The 17,497-nt window shown below is 42.3% G+C and overlaps 1 protein-coding gene across 17 annotated transcripts in view; it reads left to right on the top strand.

The window, feature by feature from the left end:
- Nucleotides 1-17,497, top strand: part of ptprsa (protein tyrosine phosphatase receptor type Sa) — a 256,606-nt gene that overhangs the window by 109,756 nt on the left and 129,353 nt on the right. For all 17 annotated transcript variants that reach the window (XM_085774644.1, XM_085774641.1, XM_085774645.1 and 14 more), the window contains one exon: nucleotides 15,744-15,970. In XM_085774644.1, coding sequence (XP_085630770.1) covers nucleotides 15,874-15,970 — 97 coding nt within the window. In that variant the 5' untranslated portion in view covers nucleotides 15,744-15,873. The remainder of the gene's footprint in view (nucleotides 1-15,743; nucleotides 15,971-17,497) is intronic.

Here is a 17,497-nt window from a genome sequence, read left to right as displayed (position 1 = left end):
CCACCTGAATTCTTCTGTATTGTTCCCTCAGTGGGAAATGAACCTAAATTCATTTTACTCAAACGTAATATTTCAGTTCAATTTTCAAAGCCTTAGTGAGTTAATGTTCTACTATTAATCAAGTAACTTTGTGAGACTACTTTAAAAGAAAGAAAAAGTATCTATTTCGATATCTTATCATCAAACATGTTTAAAAATGAAGGTGTTATTTTTAGCTTTATTGACCCTTTTCTGCTGCTGACAAATTATATACTGAGCTGGAGAGAAGCCACCAATTATAAACATTAACAAGCGTGCTGGGCCTGGATGGGTTTTGAGCTTTGTCTTGTTGACTCTCCATCCTCACATTTTGTGTCATTGTCTGTAATTTACCTCAGAGGTTTTCCACTATCATTCCAGCAAACACTGGGCTGAAATGAGGAACGGAAGGGTAATAGAATGCTGATTAATTTCACACTAACTGTATAAGCTGCTGTGTGTGTGTGTGTGTGTGTGCGTGCATGCAAAGGATATGGACAGGTAGTATATGTACCCGGGCACATTGCATAACCCAGAGAAAGCACACACATCCGTGCATGTGTGGGTTAGTGCACGTGATAGTGAAAGCTATGCCATGCAGACTTCCACGCTATACACACACACACACACACACACACACACACACGTACATAGACAACACACACCCCTACACACAGAGTCTCCAGAGAGGACAGAGGAGGGGTGGGTTGACCAGATGGAGCAGCCTGCTTCTTGCTGAGCGAGCTTGACGACAGCTGAACAGCTTGAGGTGCACCGGAGTGGCAGGCCACAAACACACACACACACACACACACTCACAGGACACATATCATACACGAGTATACTGGCACAGACAAACACACACCAACGCACACTAACTCGCATTCATGTTTGTGTGGATTTGCTCACACAGAGACCCAAAGCCACCCACATGGATTGTCGCCCTCACACATGTGCACTCATTTAGACATGTGAAGAGGGAGTGAACACCCTCCGACTGAAGCCAACACACAACACACACATTCCATCAGACAAGGCCTTCAACCAGCAGGCCCTTTTTTGTTACGTATAATCAAGAGCTATAGTGCCACTGGTAGTAATGGCTTATTGGCTTGTTTCTCTTGATAGCCACTTCTTCCGTCTCCCTCTCTCCCTCCCTTCATCTTCACCTCCCCTATCTCCTCCTCCTCTCTATCCTTCCATTCCTCCCTTGCTACGAATCGTGACTCTCCAGTCAGCCTATTCCCTGTGATTAGGGGCTTTGGATTCCAGCCTGCATGCATTTTAAGGCCCGGAGGCTTTGGAAAAACCAGCCGTCTTTTTCAATCCAATAAAGAACGGCGAGTGAGGGCGATCCAAAAAAGCGAAGCGAGCAAGCGAGCGAGTTGTACACAACTCTTATGGTGAATAACCAAAACAAAAAGAAACATAAAACGCAAGGGAGAAAGAAAAATAAACGGGGCCTCCTGGTTGAATGAAAGCCAGCGCACTCTGCCCGGTGCCAAGAAGAAGAGCAGTCTGGTGTTACAGCAGTCTGGCTTGGAGGTCATCTTTTTTATGCTCCTTCTTAGTTTTGGTGCACGCTTGTCACTCTTTTCCCATGATTAATTGCTCTGGTGTTTTGTCACTGGAACTCCTTAATATATACCCGCTGTGTGTGTTTGTGTTTTTTGTTTTTTTTTCACAAGTGCCTCCCTCATTTTCTGAGTTTCTTCTATTCACATGCCCTGAGAGGCAAGTTTTCACTTTTACCTCCATCATGCACTCCAGATGCCTGAGAGGGTGAATGTTTTCATCCCACCTCTCTCTCAACATTGCATCACCTGATTTTCACTGTGTTCCAAACCCCAAATGATTATCACAGGGTGTGTTCAACAAGTTCAAACTCATTATTCTATACATATTTCATCACAAACGTGTTTGGAAAGACTGAACAGATAACAGAAAAAAAAAAATCAGTCTAGGTCTAACTGATCAGTCAAATGGCGAACAAAATGATGTTCGACAATAATAATTAATTTTCTGTTTCATTTGGTGCTTGATTTAACTAGGACCGATTTAGAAATTGAGCATTAAATTTGTTTCAAATCCAGAAATCCAGGTGAGCCTGGTACAACCTGTCTGACTGACTCTGTAGAAATCCTTTGGAACAGAATGGCTGCAAGTGAGGATAGTTGGCCAGTGATGGCGATTTCTTGGCAAATACACACCATGGAAAATGGGTACTGGGTGTGCTCATAAATGGAAAAACAATAGAGGGAATCATTTTGTGTGTCTTCTCATGGGAACTTGGGATCTTCAGCAGTTTCACATTTCTCGCCTTGTAGCTCTAAAAGGAAGATGCACAGACTGCAGACTGTGATGATGTGAATAGAAAATACATAAATACTCAATACCAGGGTCCAAAACCAAGAGGAGTTCAGTCAAAACCCTGTCAGACAAGCCCTAAACAATATAAGAAAAAAAAAAAAACATGACTAGAGAGTGAGACCAGACTTGAGCCTGGTTCAGGATTACATAGTCACAAACACTTGGAATTCCATAACTGGATTACAATAGTAAAACATCTATGATGTGGCTGTGTCTGGCTGGTGGAGTGTAAATCACAAAAACTGGCAGTGTTCTGTCTTATCCCAGTCACAGAGGGCTCTGAACAATGAACTGCTGATTCAAGGGCAGTAGGCAGTGCAGCACCCACCATTACTGCCAAAGTGCTCTTGAGCTAAGTGCTCAGTGTCCAAACTGCTGCGTGAAGCACTGAGTCTGCAGTCTGAGCCTTTTCTCACGGCCTCTCTCGCTCTCTCTCTCTTTCTCGCTCTCCTTCTCTGAGTATAAATTGTTCCCCGGGTCACTGTGACTGACACCAGCTCCACAGCCCTTGGCATGGGCCAATATGATACATTCATCTGTCTCCATTATGTCTGTACACCCCACCATCCCTCCACCATCCCACCCACCAACACTCACACACACACACACACACACACACACACACACACACACACACACACACACACCGCCCTCCAATGGCTTTGTCATCAGCTTGTCAGACTCATCTGTCGATCAGACTCATCTGCTCTCGATGTGGTTTAGCTTGGTGTCCCTGTGTGTGAGTGTGTGTGAGGGATGAGGGGTGTGGTCTCCTAGTGTTACTCTCGTACTATGTGATTATGTATGTAAACAAGCTCTCTCTCCCTCTCTAGCATGTCACCGCCCCTTTAAGTTGAAGCAGGAGAGTAGAGCTATGCCTCTCTTTCTCTTTCACCCTCTCCCCCTTGGTCCATGTACTGTAGTGTGGCACACAGCACAACAATACACAATATGGGTGTGCACAGTGGTAAAATGACAAACACACAGAGGAAATAAAAGACAGAGAGTCGGAGAGAAAGCGGTCTTGTTTATGCATTAGTTGCAGGACTTAACCCCCCCCCACCACCACCACCACCACCACCACCACCATCACTCTACCACCACTTAAAATCAGCGTGGGTACTGCAGACAGAAAAACAAACAAACCCAATACCCCCCCCCACACCACACCACCACCACAGACACACACACACCATTGCCACTTTTCTGTTGCTGTTTTGAATACTGCTGCAGAATAATTTGCTTTTGTGTTCTACAGTCTCCTAAAATATGACATTTTTATGTATTCCAAGGCATGAATCTGACTCCTACGCACAGATATAGGGTACATGACAAGAAATTGCACATGGACTCCACACATAAGCATGGTGTTAAATCAGGCAGGGATGGATGACTAGCTGGCGATACCCTGCTGTGAAGGAATGTGTGTAAAAAACAAAAAAAGAGCATTTAAAAGGGTTTACCAGCTGTCTGACCTCTGACCTTTGACCTCGGTGCACCACCCCTCCTCAGTTCCCATTCCTCGCCAGGCTCTCTGAAATTCATTCTCAAGTCGAAGGCTCACAGAGTGATGTGGGGGGGAGTTGCAGTGGGGTGTTTGAAAGGATGGTGGTGCTGAAAGCAATGATTGCTAACTTTGTGGACACACAGATCAGACGTGTGTTCTCTCACATATTATGTGAGAGAACACACGTCTGAGGAAGCTGTGCATGTGCGGCCACTGTTTGAGCCTCATCTTATATAAGTGAGAGTGTTTGGTGGAAACTCCGCTGTGTTATCATCACCGACCTTTCTCCTGGCTTTCGCCCATGTGTCTATACCCCTCGTCCACAATATCCTTCTGTCTGCCGCACAAACAAAACCCTGTACTCCAGCGGGTGGGAGGAATGTAAGACCAACGGATAACACTGGCTCTGTGTCTTAATAATTTATTGTGGAGGAATACATTAATATGGACCATGGCATGTTATTACCTCCCACTGAATCCCACCCCCCGACAACATCTGCCAACCACTGGCTGAACCCTCTACAGGTCACATGAGTCGGCCTGAGCCTCAGTGTTCTGCCAAAGGACAGGGGACTTTTCGCACTCGGCTGTCTGATGGTTATCTAGAAACAGGGAGGGGATTTCTGGGGGGAAAAAAATAAGTCCTGAGCTTCCAAAAACACAATAGCTGAAATTGTCTGAACACATCTCTGTCTCTTGCTTCACTCCACTTCAGTTCAGTTCACAGTTAATTTCAATTAATTTAGTCCAATTTTTGAAAAATTCCTGCATGATAATCCACTTTGTGCTGATGCCACTGTCCATTGTGGTTTCTCTTGTTAGATTTGCCATCATCACAGATTGGGATTATGATTCCTGTCAATGTTTGTTTTGTTTTCCTACTTTATTCCCTTATGTGTATTGTTTGGTTTCATGTAGTTTAGTTGAAAGTCCCGCATCAAAGTGTCACACTTGCCGCTGTCTGTTCCTCGCCTTTTTTTTAAAAGCAGCCGTAAAAACCAGTTGTCTTTCCTAGGCTTTCAGAGGTAGTGCTGGTGGTTGGGCTGTGATGAGTGGACTGACAGGCGGAAAGACAGTGTGGGTCAGCCATTCCATCTGTCTCTGCTCTTTACAATCCTGTGTGATTGACAGGAGGTTCAGACACTCCTCTAACCTCCAGCCCAAACAGGATGTAACCACAGCCTTTCTGCACACGGGGTTGCACAACGCTAATTGCAGTGGTAGCATGTTTATCTTCTTTGTTATACACTGAAACCATATAATCGGATTCTGAAAAATCACTTTAATCATGTAAAAATGAAATGCAGCAATTGTGTGCAGAGACACACTAACTAAACTAAACTGAAATGTGTGAGCAGCTTAATCCCAATTGGGAATACCTGTCGCAAATTGAGTGATGTTCAATTTGGTGTCTTGTGGATTCCTGCTGTGGTACGTTGAGGCTTGATGGCAGTGGGGATTTCAAATTTCTGACAGAGATCAATAATGTTCATGTTCACTCCTCTTGCAGTCAATAAGCAGGTAATAACACAAAAGAGTTCAAATTAAAAATGCACCTTCCCTAATCACACATGGAAAAATCTTAATCTCAGAAACTCTGAAGTGAGGTTACTAAATACCACTTAACCCGCTGATGGGCTTTGGCCCAGTTTCAGAAGCAAATTACCACGATTAACTCTATTTTCAATTAATTCCCTGAGAAAAAAAAAAAAAAGCAAAAAAAAGAAAGAAAAGAAAAGACGGAGCCTGTAAAAGATGACCACCCTTGATGAAAAGAGGGGTTCTTATCACCGGCGCCAACAGAGTTTGCCTGTGTATGTTTGAGTGTGTTTCAGTCAGTGTGTCTTTGTATGTGAATGTGCGAGTTTTATATCTCTCTGCCTTGCTCTCTCTTTTCCTGCACTTGAGAGGCACAGGATTAATCAAAAAAGCAGATAGGACAAAATGAGCCCAAGATATGAACCTTGAAAAAAGCAGTCTTGCTTCTGCAATCACTGTGGCCTCATATTATATTTAACTGAAGGATCACTGTCAAACCAGGTGAGAATTACATTTTGAAACCTGAGTTTGAAAAGGCATTAGCTGGACCTAATTTATTGCAGACGGATGCTGCTGGCTGAGGGCCATGTGTGTAGTTTTCCTTAAAAGACACACTGCTGTTACACATTTATTACAAGATGATTGTAGTTGTCATTTCTCTAGAATTAACTGATCATTTCTGAAGTATTTGACCCTCCAGAGCACAGGTGTAACTCTCAGATACCACATGACCAGTCTCTTTAGCTGTAGTTGCTGAGTTAACAGAATCTTTTTTGTGCTCTTCAATTTCCATTGTATTACTCTTAAAAGGAAACTCTTAGCTATCACATGCTCTTGATGGTAGATTATTCTTCACTAATCATTTGCTGTGTTGAATCTCTTGTGCAAAAGCTACACTCTGTACACTTTTAATTATTTTGTGTTGCTACATCCCTCTTAAGTACACATCATTTTCAAGGTCCATATATTAAATTGACAAGAACTTCGGTTTTACACTGAGCAATTTCAGTTTTTAAAATTGTTCATTTTTCCATATAAAAAGATTGTATCATCTCATTTTTTTTACTTTTAAAGCATGGCCAAAGATAGCTCCTGCTTCACTCAGTTGTGAATTTGCTTAACATGCCAGCTGTCATTTCGTTGTGTAGGTGTCACAGCTTTTTCAAATGGTATGTCTCTCCTTTTGGAAAATGAAACTTCTCAAACCACACAGCAAATGTTACACGGTGAGTCTTGCCAATTACACAGAGGAGTTTTTGAGATATTTTCTAAGCGCCCTGGTCTGCCAGTCTTTGCTTCCTCCGCCTCCTCTTCGATCACTTTGAATAATCTCATTCCCCCACCATCCGCATCCCATTTCCAGAATGAATATGAAGCATGCTTCCTGAGCTGTCCCTGCTGCCCTTCAAAAACTTCTTTCCCCCTTCTGTGATTTTTTTAAAGGGCATTCAAGCCTCTGGCCAGTCGGTGTGATGCTTGTCTGACTCTGTTGGCACAGGACCAAAAACTGATGTCACCCATCCAACCCCTCCTTTCCCCAGTTCTACACAACAGCTTTCCTCACACACACACCACATCCCCAACCAACTGCCCTTTTATTGTCAAGGACTGTCTCACACCACCCGTCCCACCTTCCCTGGCTTCCAACTGTGACCTGTGCTGTGTCCTATAATTAAATGCCTCCCCCATATATAATATGTAGCAGCACCCTCCCTTCCCAGACTCTTTCTAGCCAAGGTGATGGCCGTCACAGACAGTGCCACCTGTAACCTTTGGCCTTTCTGATTGTTGGCAGCCAACACCGACAGACCAGGAGAGGCAGAAAATAAAAACAAAAATGTTCCTGTGTGTGCGTGTGTGACTGGTTTGTGTGGATTTCATCTGCCAACTTGTGGCGTCACAGTATGGAGAGGTTACACAGGAGACAGATAGTGTGTCACCCCTCGGTGGTAAACAAAATGGCTGTGCAATAAAGTCCGTATTTAGGAGGTCAGCTTGCCGTCCAAGCCTCCCAACTGCCAATCCGTTCGCCCTCGCTGCACGACCCTGATGCTTGCTGCTGTGCACTCAACCTCAACAGAGGTGGATTTCAGCTAAAAGCCTCACAGCCCTTGGTGTTTTATTGGAGGGACAGTGCAGTCTCATAATGTTCAGAGTAAACCCATTTCCAGCCGATCGAACTCAGGGCAACACCTGGAGAGAAACAAAAGGTTGAAGATTCAGTCGGCTCCAGGTAATTTGCTCTGAAATCTTTTTGTAAACGTCCATTTCCTCTTGGCACTAGTCCGACACAACGTTTTTTTTTTGTTTTTTTTTGTTCCCCACCAAAAAGCCATGAAACGATGAGCTGAAGGTGATTTTCTGGAGCAGAACTCTCTGTTAGTAGGCAAACTGGAGCTCAAGTGGCTTGTAAGAGTCCAAAGAAAGGTTATGGTGCTCCCAAGGGGAGAGCAGATGGCCGACACAAGGTGTCTAGAGGCATCAAGCACCATTTCTGGGCCTTGGAGGTTGGGAACAGTTGAGGGCAAAGGCTCATGGGAAAGCTATTCCAAGGAGAGGTTGCTTAGGCAGGGCGTTCCGCAATCTCTTTATGAGGTCACGGTAGTGCAGGTCTGCAAACAGCACTCACTTTAGGCAAAAAAAGAGGTGCTCATGCAATGCCATAAGTTATATAACCTAATTCACCAGTGATTTGCTTTGGAGGTACAAACGTCCAAATATCAGTACAGGTTGTGTTCAGGGTGACACAGGTTCCCTGCATCCTGCAAAATCCAAAGGTATGTGAGTCACATACACTGGAGGTTTTGATTTCCCCATGATTGAAAACATCAGTTCCTCTAAAAACACTGTCCATTCCACCGTTAAAGTGTTTTAAACATTCTCCACCTCATAAAAAAATAACATATTGTTAAATTTACTGTCAAATATCTGCACAACCTACTACTTGTTGCACAGTTACAATATGTCGACTAATATCTACCGTAATGTAAGTCAAAGCTGATGCTTAAGATGGTAATGTCATTTGCAACATACAGTATTTGAACGGGTTTCCTTGGCATAAGCTCCTCTCCTTCCACTGGGGATTCCCTTTGTGTGGTGGTTAATGACAGGTGTGCCTTGTTTCATATTCCTGTGACACAGATTTCCCAGGTTGGAGTGGATGGCAATGAAAGAGTGAGGCAGGGGGGTAGATACACACTTGGGCATTTACATAATAGTCCTGCAGTTCCATGCAAATTCATGTGATTCCCTACCAAACATCTGCAATGCAAGCATACTTAAGTATGCATGAGCTGGAGGAATAGAGGAAATGAGGGAGAGGAGGGGGAGAGGGTTAGATGGAGAAAACGAAAACAGAGATGGAGGATTTGAAGGACGACTAGTTTGATCAGGGGGATATATTTAGAAGCCAAACACATGCATACACACACACACTAAACACGCACTTCTCTTTCTCTGTTACCACCTGTATGTCTTACCATTCTTAGCTATCACAGGACAGTGTGCCCAATGGTTGGGTGTTTCCTTTTTTTTTCACCATGGTAGGTTTTTCCTTAAGACGTAGGCTAGTCAGTGTTGTGATGCAGAAAAAGTATAAAGGTGAGCAAGGGAGGTGGAGAGAAAGAAAGAGAGAGCAAGGAAACCTTACCAATGACACATGGAATCACAGTTAAGATTTCAGCTTGGTGAAAAACAGATGGTTGCCATAGACTTGTTTTATAGCTGGGGTTGGGTGTGGGTGTGTATGTCTGTGTGACTTGATATACCTCTGCTATGCACATACAATTACACATAGGTAGAGACCCAATAAATTATATAGACACACTTAAATTAGCTCACACCAAATCATTACATACTTAAATACCAAATGCACATATTAAAGTGTAAAAAAAGAGCAAAACGAAATCATCTGCATACATAAGTAAACAGGTGCAAATATACACTGCTACAGATTGCCTATAGAACAGTGTGTTCAGATGCTGTTTCTTCACACATAAATATGCCTCATACATGTAGCCTATGCACACAGATTAGTACTGTTCACAGAGGCAGAAATACACAAGCACTAACACTGACATATAGTACAACGCATACAAATGGGCTGGTCTTGACACACACACACACACACACACACACGCTGATACAATGAATGGACCTGGTTCTTACATCTCTGTGTGTTGTTGGTCATCTGTAGGATATGAATCAATGAAAGGCAGTAAAAGGCTGTAACTTGGGGCTGACGCATAAAAACTTCATCTGAGGTGAAAGACTGCAGAGGGAGAGCGAGCAGCTGAAGGCTGAACATAAATAGCAGCCAGCTGCGTTTAGACATGAAAAAGGCAGTATTGGCTGATTTTTTTTATTTATTTTACTTTTTTTCAGTCCAGCATCATACAGCAAAACGGCACATTTGGCTTATTTTCCTAACAACTACTGGAGCAGTCTTGGCCATCTTTTTTTAAATTCTAAATAAAAAATGGACAATAAAAAGGTAATTTCATGTCATTCCTGTGGATTTTATGTCAGCCAAATCATTTTCAAATAGGCTACACACAATATTGTGAAGTTTAGACTGTTTTACAACATCTACCCTTTATGGGAATGCTGTATTTTGAGATCTGTGGTCCTAGTCTGAATTTGTGCAATTTATCAGAGCAACCACAACTCTAAAGTTCCAGCACACTACTTTTTGTATCAGACTTGTAGGAACTGGAGCAGGTCTTGGTGTTTGGAACATCGTACACAGAAAATAACATGTCATTACATAAAAACTAGACAATGACTACCTTTATGTAGTTTGGAAAGTACATCAGTATACAGTAGCCCTACTATCTGGCTACCAGTAGTAACAGTATGTTATAGCTATTTTTATCAGCCATAACAACATTACATCGCTCGTCACAGACTACTTAGAGTCATGTACTTAAGTCTTCCACTGCTCTCAAACACCTGTTGATACAAAGTGTGTAAAGTGTTTAGGGGAGAACAGTAAACCATTTTAAGATTAAGGTTTTCCTTTTTCACACAGCTGCAATCCACTAGTGCTCTGCTTGCTCAGCTAGCAACTGTCACTCAACAGTTAGCCATTAGCCAGCTGTTGGATAAGCAGTTCTAACACGAATTAGCCCCCAGTCTAACCCTGAGAAGTTCTGCTTTCATCTAACAATGTGCTTCTTTGTGGTCAACAACAACATGTGAAGTTGTCTGTAATTATGTAATGTTTATTGAACAAAGTAACTGATATAACATTAGCTACTAATGGCAACATTAGCCACTTTGCACAGCTGGATGCACATTCTGCCTAGGACTAAAACAATGACTTGGTGAAACTTCTTTGAAACTTCTTTGTTGTCTTGTTTTTGAAGAAAAATCATTGACCTTTTCTCTGACACAAACACAACTTTCTGAAGCAATTACTAAGTTGTTGGAATTTCAGGAGTTAAAATTACCAGGCTTGTCCTATAAGCAGCTTTCATGGCATTTTAAAAGTAATTGAAAGACCTATGCCAGACTTACTGTATGTCATATTAAACAAGAGCACTGATGTAGCGGCACCAGTTGCCAATAAAGTCCTAATTTAAAGACAATTAACTTGTGCAGGCCTTGACTTATTTTTCAGCCCTATTCCACTTTGCAGAAAAATAGTAGACTTATTGTCCTTTACTTAATATTGCATTCACATTAGCTGCTCAAATCCTTCTAAGGTTTCTCTGAGAGTCACTAAGAGGCTAACGTTAGGCTAAGAATCAAAACCAACCTCGTGGCCGTTTTCCTTGCAGAGGCCATTTTAAGCTTCCCCTCAGTCTGATTCTAAACAATTATGGATAGGCTTAGTGAATATTAACTACCTACTAATTTTAAAATGTGCAGAGATTATGAAGGTTTTAATCTCTTCCTTTATGTGTTAGGAACTTCCCCCCCAAAAATAGGGAAACCCTTTTATATTTTTCCAAGGCAGTTAAAGTTCCTACCAGATGGGTGAATATCCGACAGCAACATTCCTACCGGGCCACAGCAGGGAGTCACTCAAAACAGACTCTGTCAAGGTCCTGGAGACAGAAATTGGATATTGGTGAGACATCCACTCTAACCAGAAAGAAAGAAGCAGAAGCCAAACAATGCAAAATCATACTCCTGCAGAAAGTCCGCCTTTTTGTTGGAAAGGCGGAAGAAATATCACTCTTTTTGAAGTTGTACATCAAACAATCAATTTTGATCATCAAACCCAACCAAACTGTGTTTTTAACTGTGTGTGAAGTGAGCTTACTGCTCACCTCATAAAAGGGATTATTAATGTTGTCCCTCAGGTGATAAGTTTTCCTCTTTGTGAATAGCTGCAACTTCACATCTTCACAGTGTGTGTTTTGGAACAAGTGTAACAGTATAGTGTGTTGTGGAAGGAAATAGCGTGGTCCTTTGAAGTCACGTTGGTCTCAGGGTCTCTTATCAAGGAATCTATGTATATACTCGCCTGTACTTTCAATCACTAGGATTCACTTCCTCCTTTTTAATTTTTCTTGGCCAATTGTGTGTAGATGTGCATGTGCACACACTTTATACCTATTGGTCTTGCTCTCATTTCACGCTCATGATGGAAATTCCCATCACTCCTTCCCTTCACTGCCTTTCTCAGTCTCAGTAATCAAATGCATTAGTATCAATATTGCATGGGGAAACGAGCTGAATTTAAAACTTGACCATGTCAAAGTGTGAATCCCTGATAGCCAGTGACTGCCACCACTCCGTAGAAGTTTTGCCGCCATTTTGGCTGTAATTACTGAAGCTTGACGACGGGTTAATATCTGAAGAGCTGCACTGTTTTCACAGGGAGTACAAATTCAAGCTTTAGAATAAAGCCATTTCCCATCACAGGGAATAACCTACAGTTTCATGAATAGTGTTACTGCTACTGCAACGTTTCAGTATTAATTAAAAGAATTTGTGACAATATTTAGTATTACTATTTCACTAGATCACTAGTTTAATATAGTGCATTATGGTGCATAATTGAAGGTTTTCTAAGTGTTAGATGTAAAATATTCAGAAAGATACCCAAAAAAAGTAGACAATGCTCTATTATTGTTTAGTCTCTTTATGACTGGATTTACATTGTTTATGTAAATGTGTCATTCATTCAGTTTTTAAAGCTGGTTTGGTAGATCAACTTAGGAGAAAATATGCTCAACCTAATGTCATACAACATTGTTTCTAATGCTAACAACATTAACCTTTGTGCAGTTGGGAGTTTACTGGTAAGAAAACCTGGGTATCTGGGAATGTGAATTTGAAAATGTGGCCCCCATTGTCAGAGGCCTGATGTTAATACTAATAGTCACACTGACATGTCTGCTAAACATAATCACATGCAGTGCCCTCTTGATCAAAACCTATAATGTGGAAGCAGCTGAAGTAATGGTTAGGTGGTTTTATCAATCGATGGGCCTCTTCGCCATATTGCGAGAACGCAGAGGACTCAGTCTTTCCTCTTCCCATTTCTAGAGGCAAAGTGATGAATGCTTTTAGCAAGTGTTGACAGGTTTTCCCATGGAGGCGGTAACAGCAGGAGAAACATGCTGTGCTTCCCATACCGTGTTGTACTTTTGAGCAAAGTAGTGCTTTAGCGACATGCTTGCATATCTTTTTTCCGAGCTGTTAAAGGGTTAAAATTTTAATTTGGTGAGGGCCCTACCTTCCCCAGTCCCTCAGGGATTAATAAAGAACATGTCTAGGCATATACACATATCTTTTTATCTAAACTTCCCTATCTATTCCCTGTCTTCAATTAACAGTTCATAAAAGATGGCAGCATTGAGCCGTGGAGACTGTGTCTCTGGTTAAACTGGAAGCCATACATGGCCTAAGGTTATGTTTGGCGAGGCCATTCAACAACAATAGCTCATGTAATTGTGTTGTGAAGTTTGTATAGCATCTAGAGGTGGAGATAGAATGCCATACCCTAAGGACTGGGCCATAAATCAAAACCAAGGCATCTTGTGAGCATAGATGGAGTAATTCCCTACAGGCATTGTGGGATTCACTCCACCTATATACCAATGTTTACAGTCAGAACAATAGTGAACAGTCGTTCAGGTGATCCCCCAGACAATTTGATACTCTTCTATTCTATTCATGTTTTTGTGCTTCCCTCGGTTCTTACCAATGACATCACCTGCCCTTCAGGCCAAGAAAAAGAAAAAAGAAAGGCAAAACGAGCAAGGACAGATATTGGTCGTGTGCATATCGTATTGTGTTGAAAGATGAACTGAGCTCATGAAAGACACCCACTCTTTTCTGGCATGGCGTCACCACAAAAGACCTATTGTTGATATCTTCCTTTGTGCCTTTCCAAGTGCACGTGTCACATACTATAGAATTTCTCTGTGTTGCAGAATTACGGATCAAAAATAGAAGCGTGTGTTTACAGCCCAGTAGCTTTACAGTTATGTGTGCATTTTGTGTGGGTTTTGCTGTATGCTTTTGCGGTTTTATTTTAAGTGCTCCTGCTGCTGCTTGTGCCAGTTGAAGCGCCAGTAGCTGTGAAGGGTGGGGCGCTTGTCTGTGTGTGTGTGTCTGTGTGCCTGCTGTCTGAGGTGCTTGGTTACACTGCAATTAGCTGTGGTTTTCTGCCTCTCACAAGGCCACAGTCACAAACATACCCTTTAAAACAGCTGCATATATTAACCTTTCAACTCTTCTGCCAATTTAGCAGCTTGCCGTGGCTTCCATAATCACTCTTTTTTTTTTCTTCCTTTTTTTTTGAGTAAGCTGATTTTATTTTATTTTATTTCATCGAATAGAGGTGATGTAAACTGCTGTTGATCCAGATAGTGGGTTAGCCAACGTGGCTCCATGGCTGAGAATATGATGTAATTTAAGTGTTTTATAAGCAATTTTATAACTGAGGTAATTTTATGTGCAAGTGATTTCTATCCATCAATTCCACTGGTGTAGCTGACCTCTAAAGTGGTCTGTCGCTTTGTCTTAGCGGATGTGTTCGTGATCCTGATTGCATCTGAAGGGTGGCAATTATAATGGTCAGTTGTGCTACTTTTTGAAGTACACTCAGTTCCCATTTCAGCCACTGACAGCCTTGTCAAAAGCAGCTTGCTGTGAGTTTACAGGTGAGAATTTGAAAGTGGCTGTTTTCGTGGAACAAAACTTAAACCTGTGCTGACAGAATATTATCTTTCACCTCTATGGTGACCAGGATAGAGAAAAAAAACAGTTGCTTTAGGGCATCTACAATAAATTGTGTGCTGTCTGCATGGATTGTACTATTGTACCCTGTTAACCACCCAGGGTGCAGGTAATTAATCTCACTTCCAGAGAGTCGCCCTCACCCCTCATGTAGGCTCAGCTGAGAAGTAGCACCGTGTGTGCTGGGAGGAGTTAAAGTGTCTTGCACAAGGACACTAAAGCAGGCCAGATGCTTGCTGACACGGGGTCCTATGAGAGTGGACTTTTTTTTCTTTTTTTTTGCTTGGATGCTCAGACAGAAGTGTCCTTTAGCAAGACCCCCCACCTTTTCAAAGCTTATTTAAGGCCTACCTGTTAACTCATCTTGCTTTGGTTATGGGTGTCAGCTGAAAGTCATACATAATAAAAAAAAACGGAAATTGACTAATTCATTATATTCATGTCATGGATCTCTTTCAGTTCTCTCTCTTTTTGTCTCTTTATTCACGTCTTTTTAATTAAAGAGTATGTGTAACCACTTGGTGGTGGCTCGGTGCTGCACAAGACATATCAATGAGACAGGAGTGTGTGTCTATGTGTGTGTGTGGGCTGGGAGGCGTCCCCAGTCCTTCTGTGTAGCTTGGGGGATTAATGGCAATTTGACTAAAACAAAGAGACAGTGCCTGGAATATCATTGGCTGCCTGTGTAATTACAAAGCATTGAGATAAGCAAATAATGACAAGATCAGGTGATTAGAAAAAAAAAAATAGAGACAACAGTGACTCCCCTGCTAATTAAGGGATGTGAGAAGATGCTGGTTGCAAGATGGGGAGGTTACAGGGTTTGGGTATGTGACACTTTGCTTCCAGTCGTGTCACCAACACCCTATTACCTTCCTTCCATTGATGTGTTAGCAGCAATGAGAGGTTGTGAAAACCACAGTAGAGTGGCTGTGTGTGTGTGTGAGTGTTTATCAAAAGTCATATGTCCTGTTTATATGAGCGGCTCTGGAGAAGAGCATCTTCTCCCATGTAGGAGTGTTGTTATTTTACTTTTGTGGTGTTTGTCGCTGTCAGTTGTAAAAAAAAAAAAAATCTTAGTCTTAATCTTTCTTTTTGTCTTCTTTTGCAGAGTGCCAAGCCGTCCTGCGTGAAGACCCCAACCTTCCCTGCGCGGTCGGGGCCTCGGCTCTCCGGCCAGGTCAAGGATCAGTCCCGCCCCGCCCCTCCCTGCCCCCTACCCTTTCCCTACTGGAGCCAAGATGGCCACCAGCGGTGCCCCTCGCCTCTCCTTGCCACTCCTGCTGCCTGTCACCACTCTGCTGCTATCACTGCTGCTCACCAGCTCACACGCCTTATGTAAGTACCAACACATCAGCTACACACCACTCCCGATTACCTAGTGCCCTCTGAAGGGTCATCATGCACATCTGATACAGGAGTTAGAAACAAGGTATGTAGAGGATGGAAGTTTGTAGGTGGTCTCTGCTTCTGTCTGAGCCAAATAAAGTAAAACTGCCACCACGATGGTTAGAGCTAGATTTTCTCTTCAAGGTATTTCAGCCCCACCCCGCCTTTTTAAAATCGTGGATACCTCAAAATCTCTACTTTATCCATGCTATCCACATTGATCATTCTTACGTCCCTTTGCATGATGGTAACGGCAGAATGTCAGTATAGTCTCTTATCCCACCCTGTCAACTCCTGCTTAGGATTTGTTCTGCACCATTTCCCCGTTAAGATGGGCTTAGAGCAGTATTAAGGAGACAAAACAAAGAAGAGGCTCTGCAGAGAAATAGAACAAGAGTGATGGCGAGGTGGGGAGGCTTCCCCTTGGGTTTCATTGTTTGTAAATCCTGTGTGAGAGTGTGTGAGACTGTATATGTTTGAGTATGTTAAAGGATTATTTATGTATAAAGTGGTGAATGCGTATAAGTGTTTAGATCATTGAGAACATGTGGGAGGGGGTCGATGACAAGTTCCTGCTCGTTCGATTGCATGTTTGTTTATTGACTGTGTGTATGTGCACTGCTTTGGAGCAGGGCGTACAACATTCTCTCCTTCCTCCCTTCAAGATCTAATTTTATTTTCCTATTCATCCCTGTCTGCGACTCTCTCTCTTAGTACCAAAAAATATAATTTTGAGGTGAAAATTTTAATTATTAAGTAGTTCCAGTTTGTGTGTCTGCACTCAAACAACTAAGCGAGTTTGTAACTAACAGTATACATACACATCATATGGATGTAAATTAGCAACGCTGTATTCAGAAGTTAATAAACTTCTGAAGTAGTTTTATCTGCAAAAACCTAATGAGGAAAGTCTAATCAAAGATACAGAATCATTACAATTGAGCCGGTGTAAAAATCACAACAGATTCATTTCATGCATACTGTTAGTGCAGGTGCTGCAACCTGAAATCCTTCATGCTTCATTTTTCTATCTTTGGTAATTTGCCAGATAAATTGCGTTTTTCACCTTGTTCCCTGCGTCTATCTTCTTTGCTCTTCTCCGTTTCTGACATTCAGTGAGTGTGCTCTCGGTGGTTCACGATAGCATGAAGAGGACTTGATTTTTCTCATGTTGCAACAGAGCTGTCTACTTTTGATTGCATGGCGGTTGGAGTGTCTTGCAGCATAATTCAAGTGTCTTTAGGCCCAGCTGGCTGAAAACATCTGAAATTGCAGACAGTCAGACATGTCAAACAGACATCTTTGTTCTCTTTCTTTTTTGCTTTTTAAGTTGGCAATGAGTTAAAGTAAAGCAAAAGCTGCCCAGGCTCCTTTTCCTCCTCTTCCTCCTAACATGTGATACATGAAGGAAGCCCGTTGCATGTTCTCGTCTTCAGTTCACCCACCCACTGTTAAGACTCTCTCTTGAACTTGCTG

Source organism: Trachurus japonicus, chromosome 4 (assembly GCF_045865225.1).
Source record: "Trachurus japonicus isolate A0001 chromosome 4, Traja_1.0".
NCBI classification, from domain to species: Eukaryota; Metazoa; Chordata; class Actinopteri; order Carangiformes; family Carangidae; genus Trachurus; species Trachurus japonicus.
Note: the sequence above shows the minus strand (reverse complement) of the source record. Positions and strands in the feature narration are given on the sequence as shown.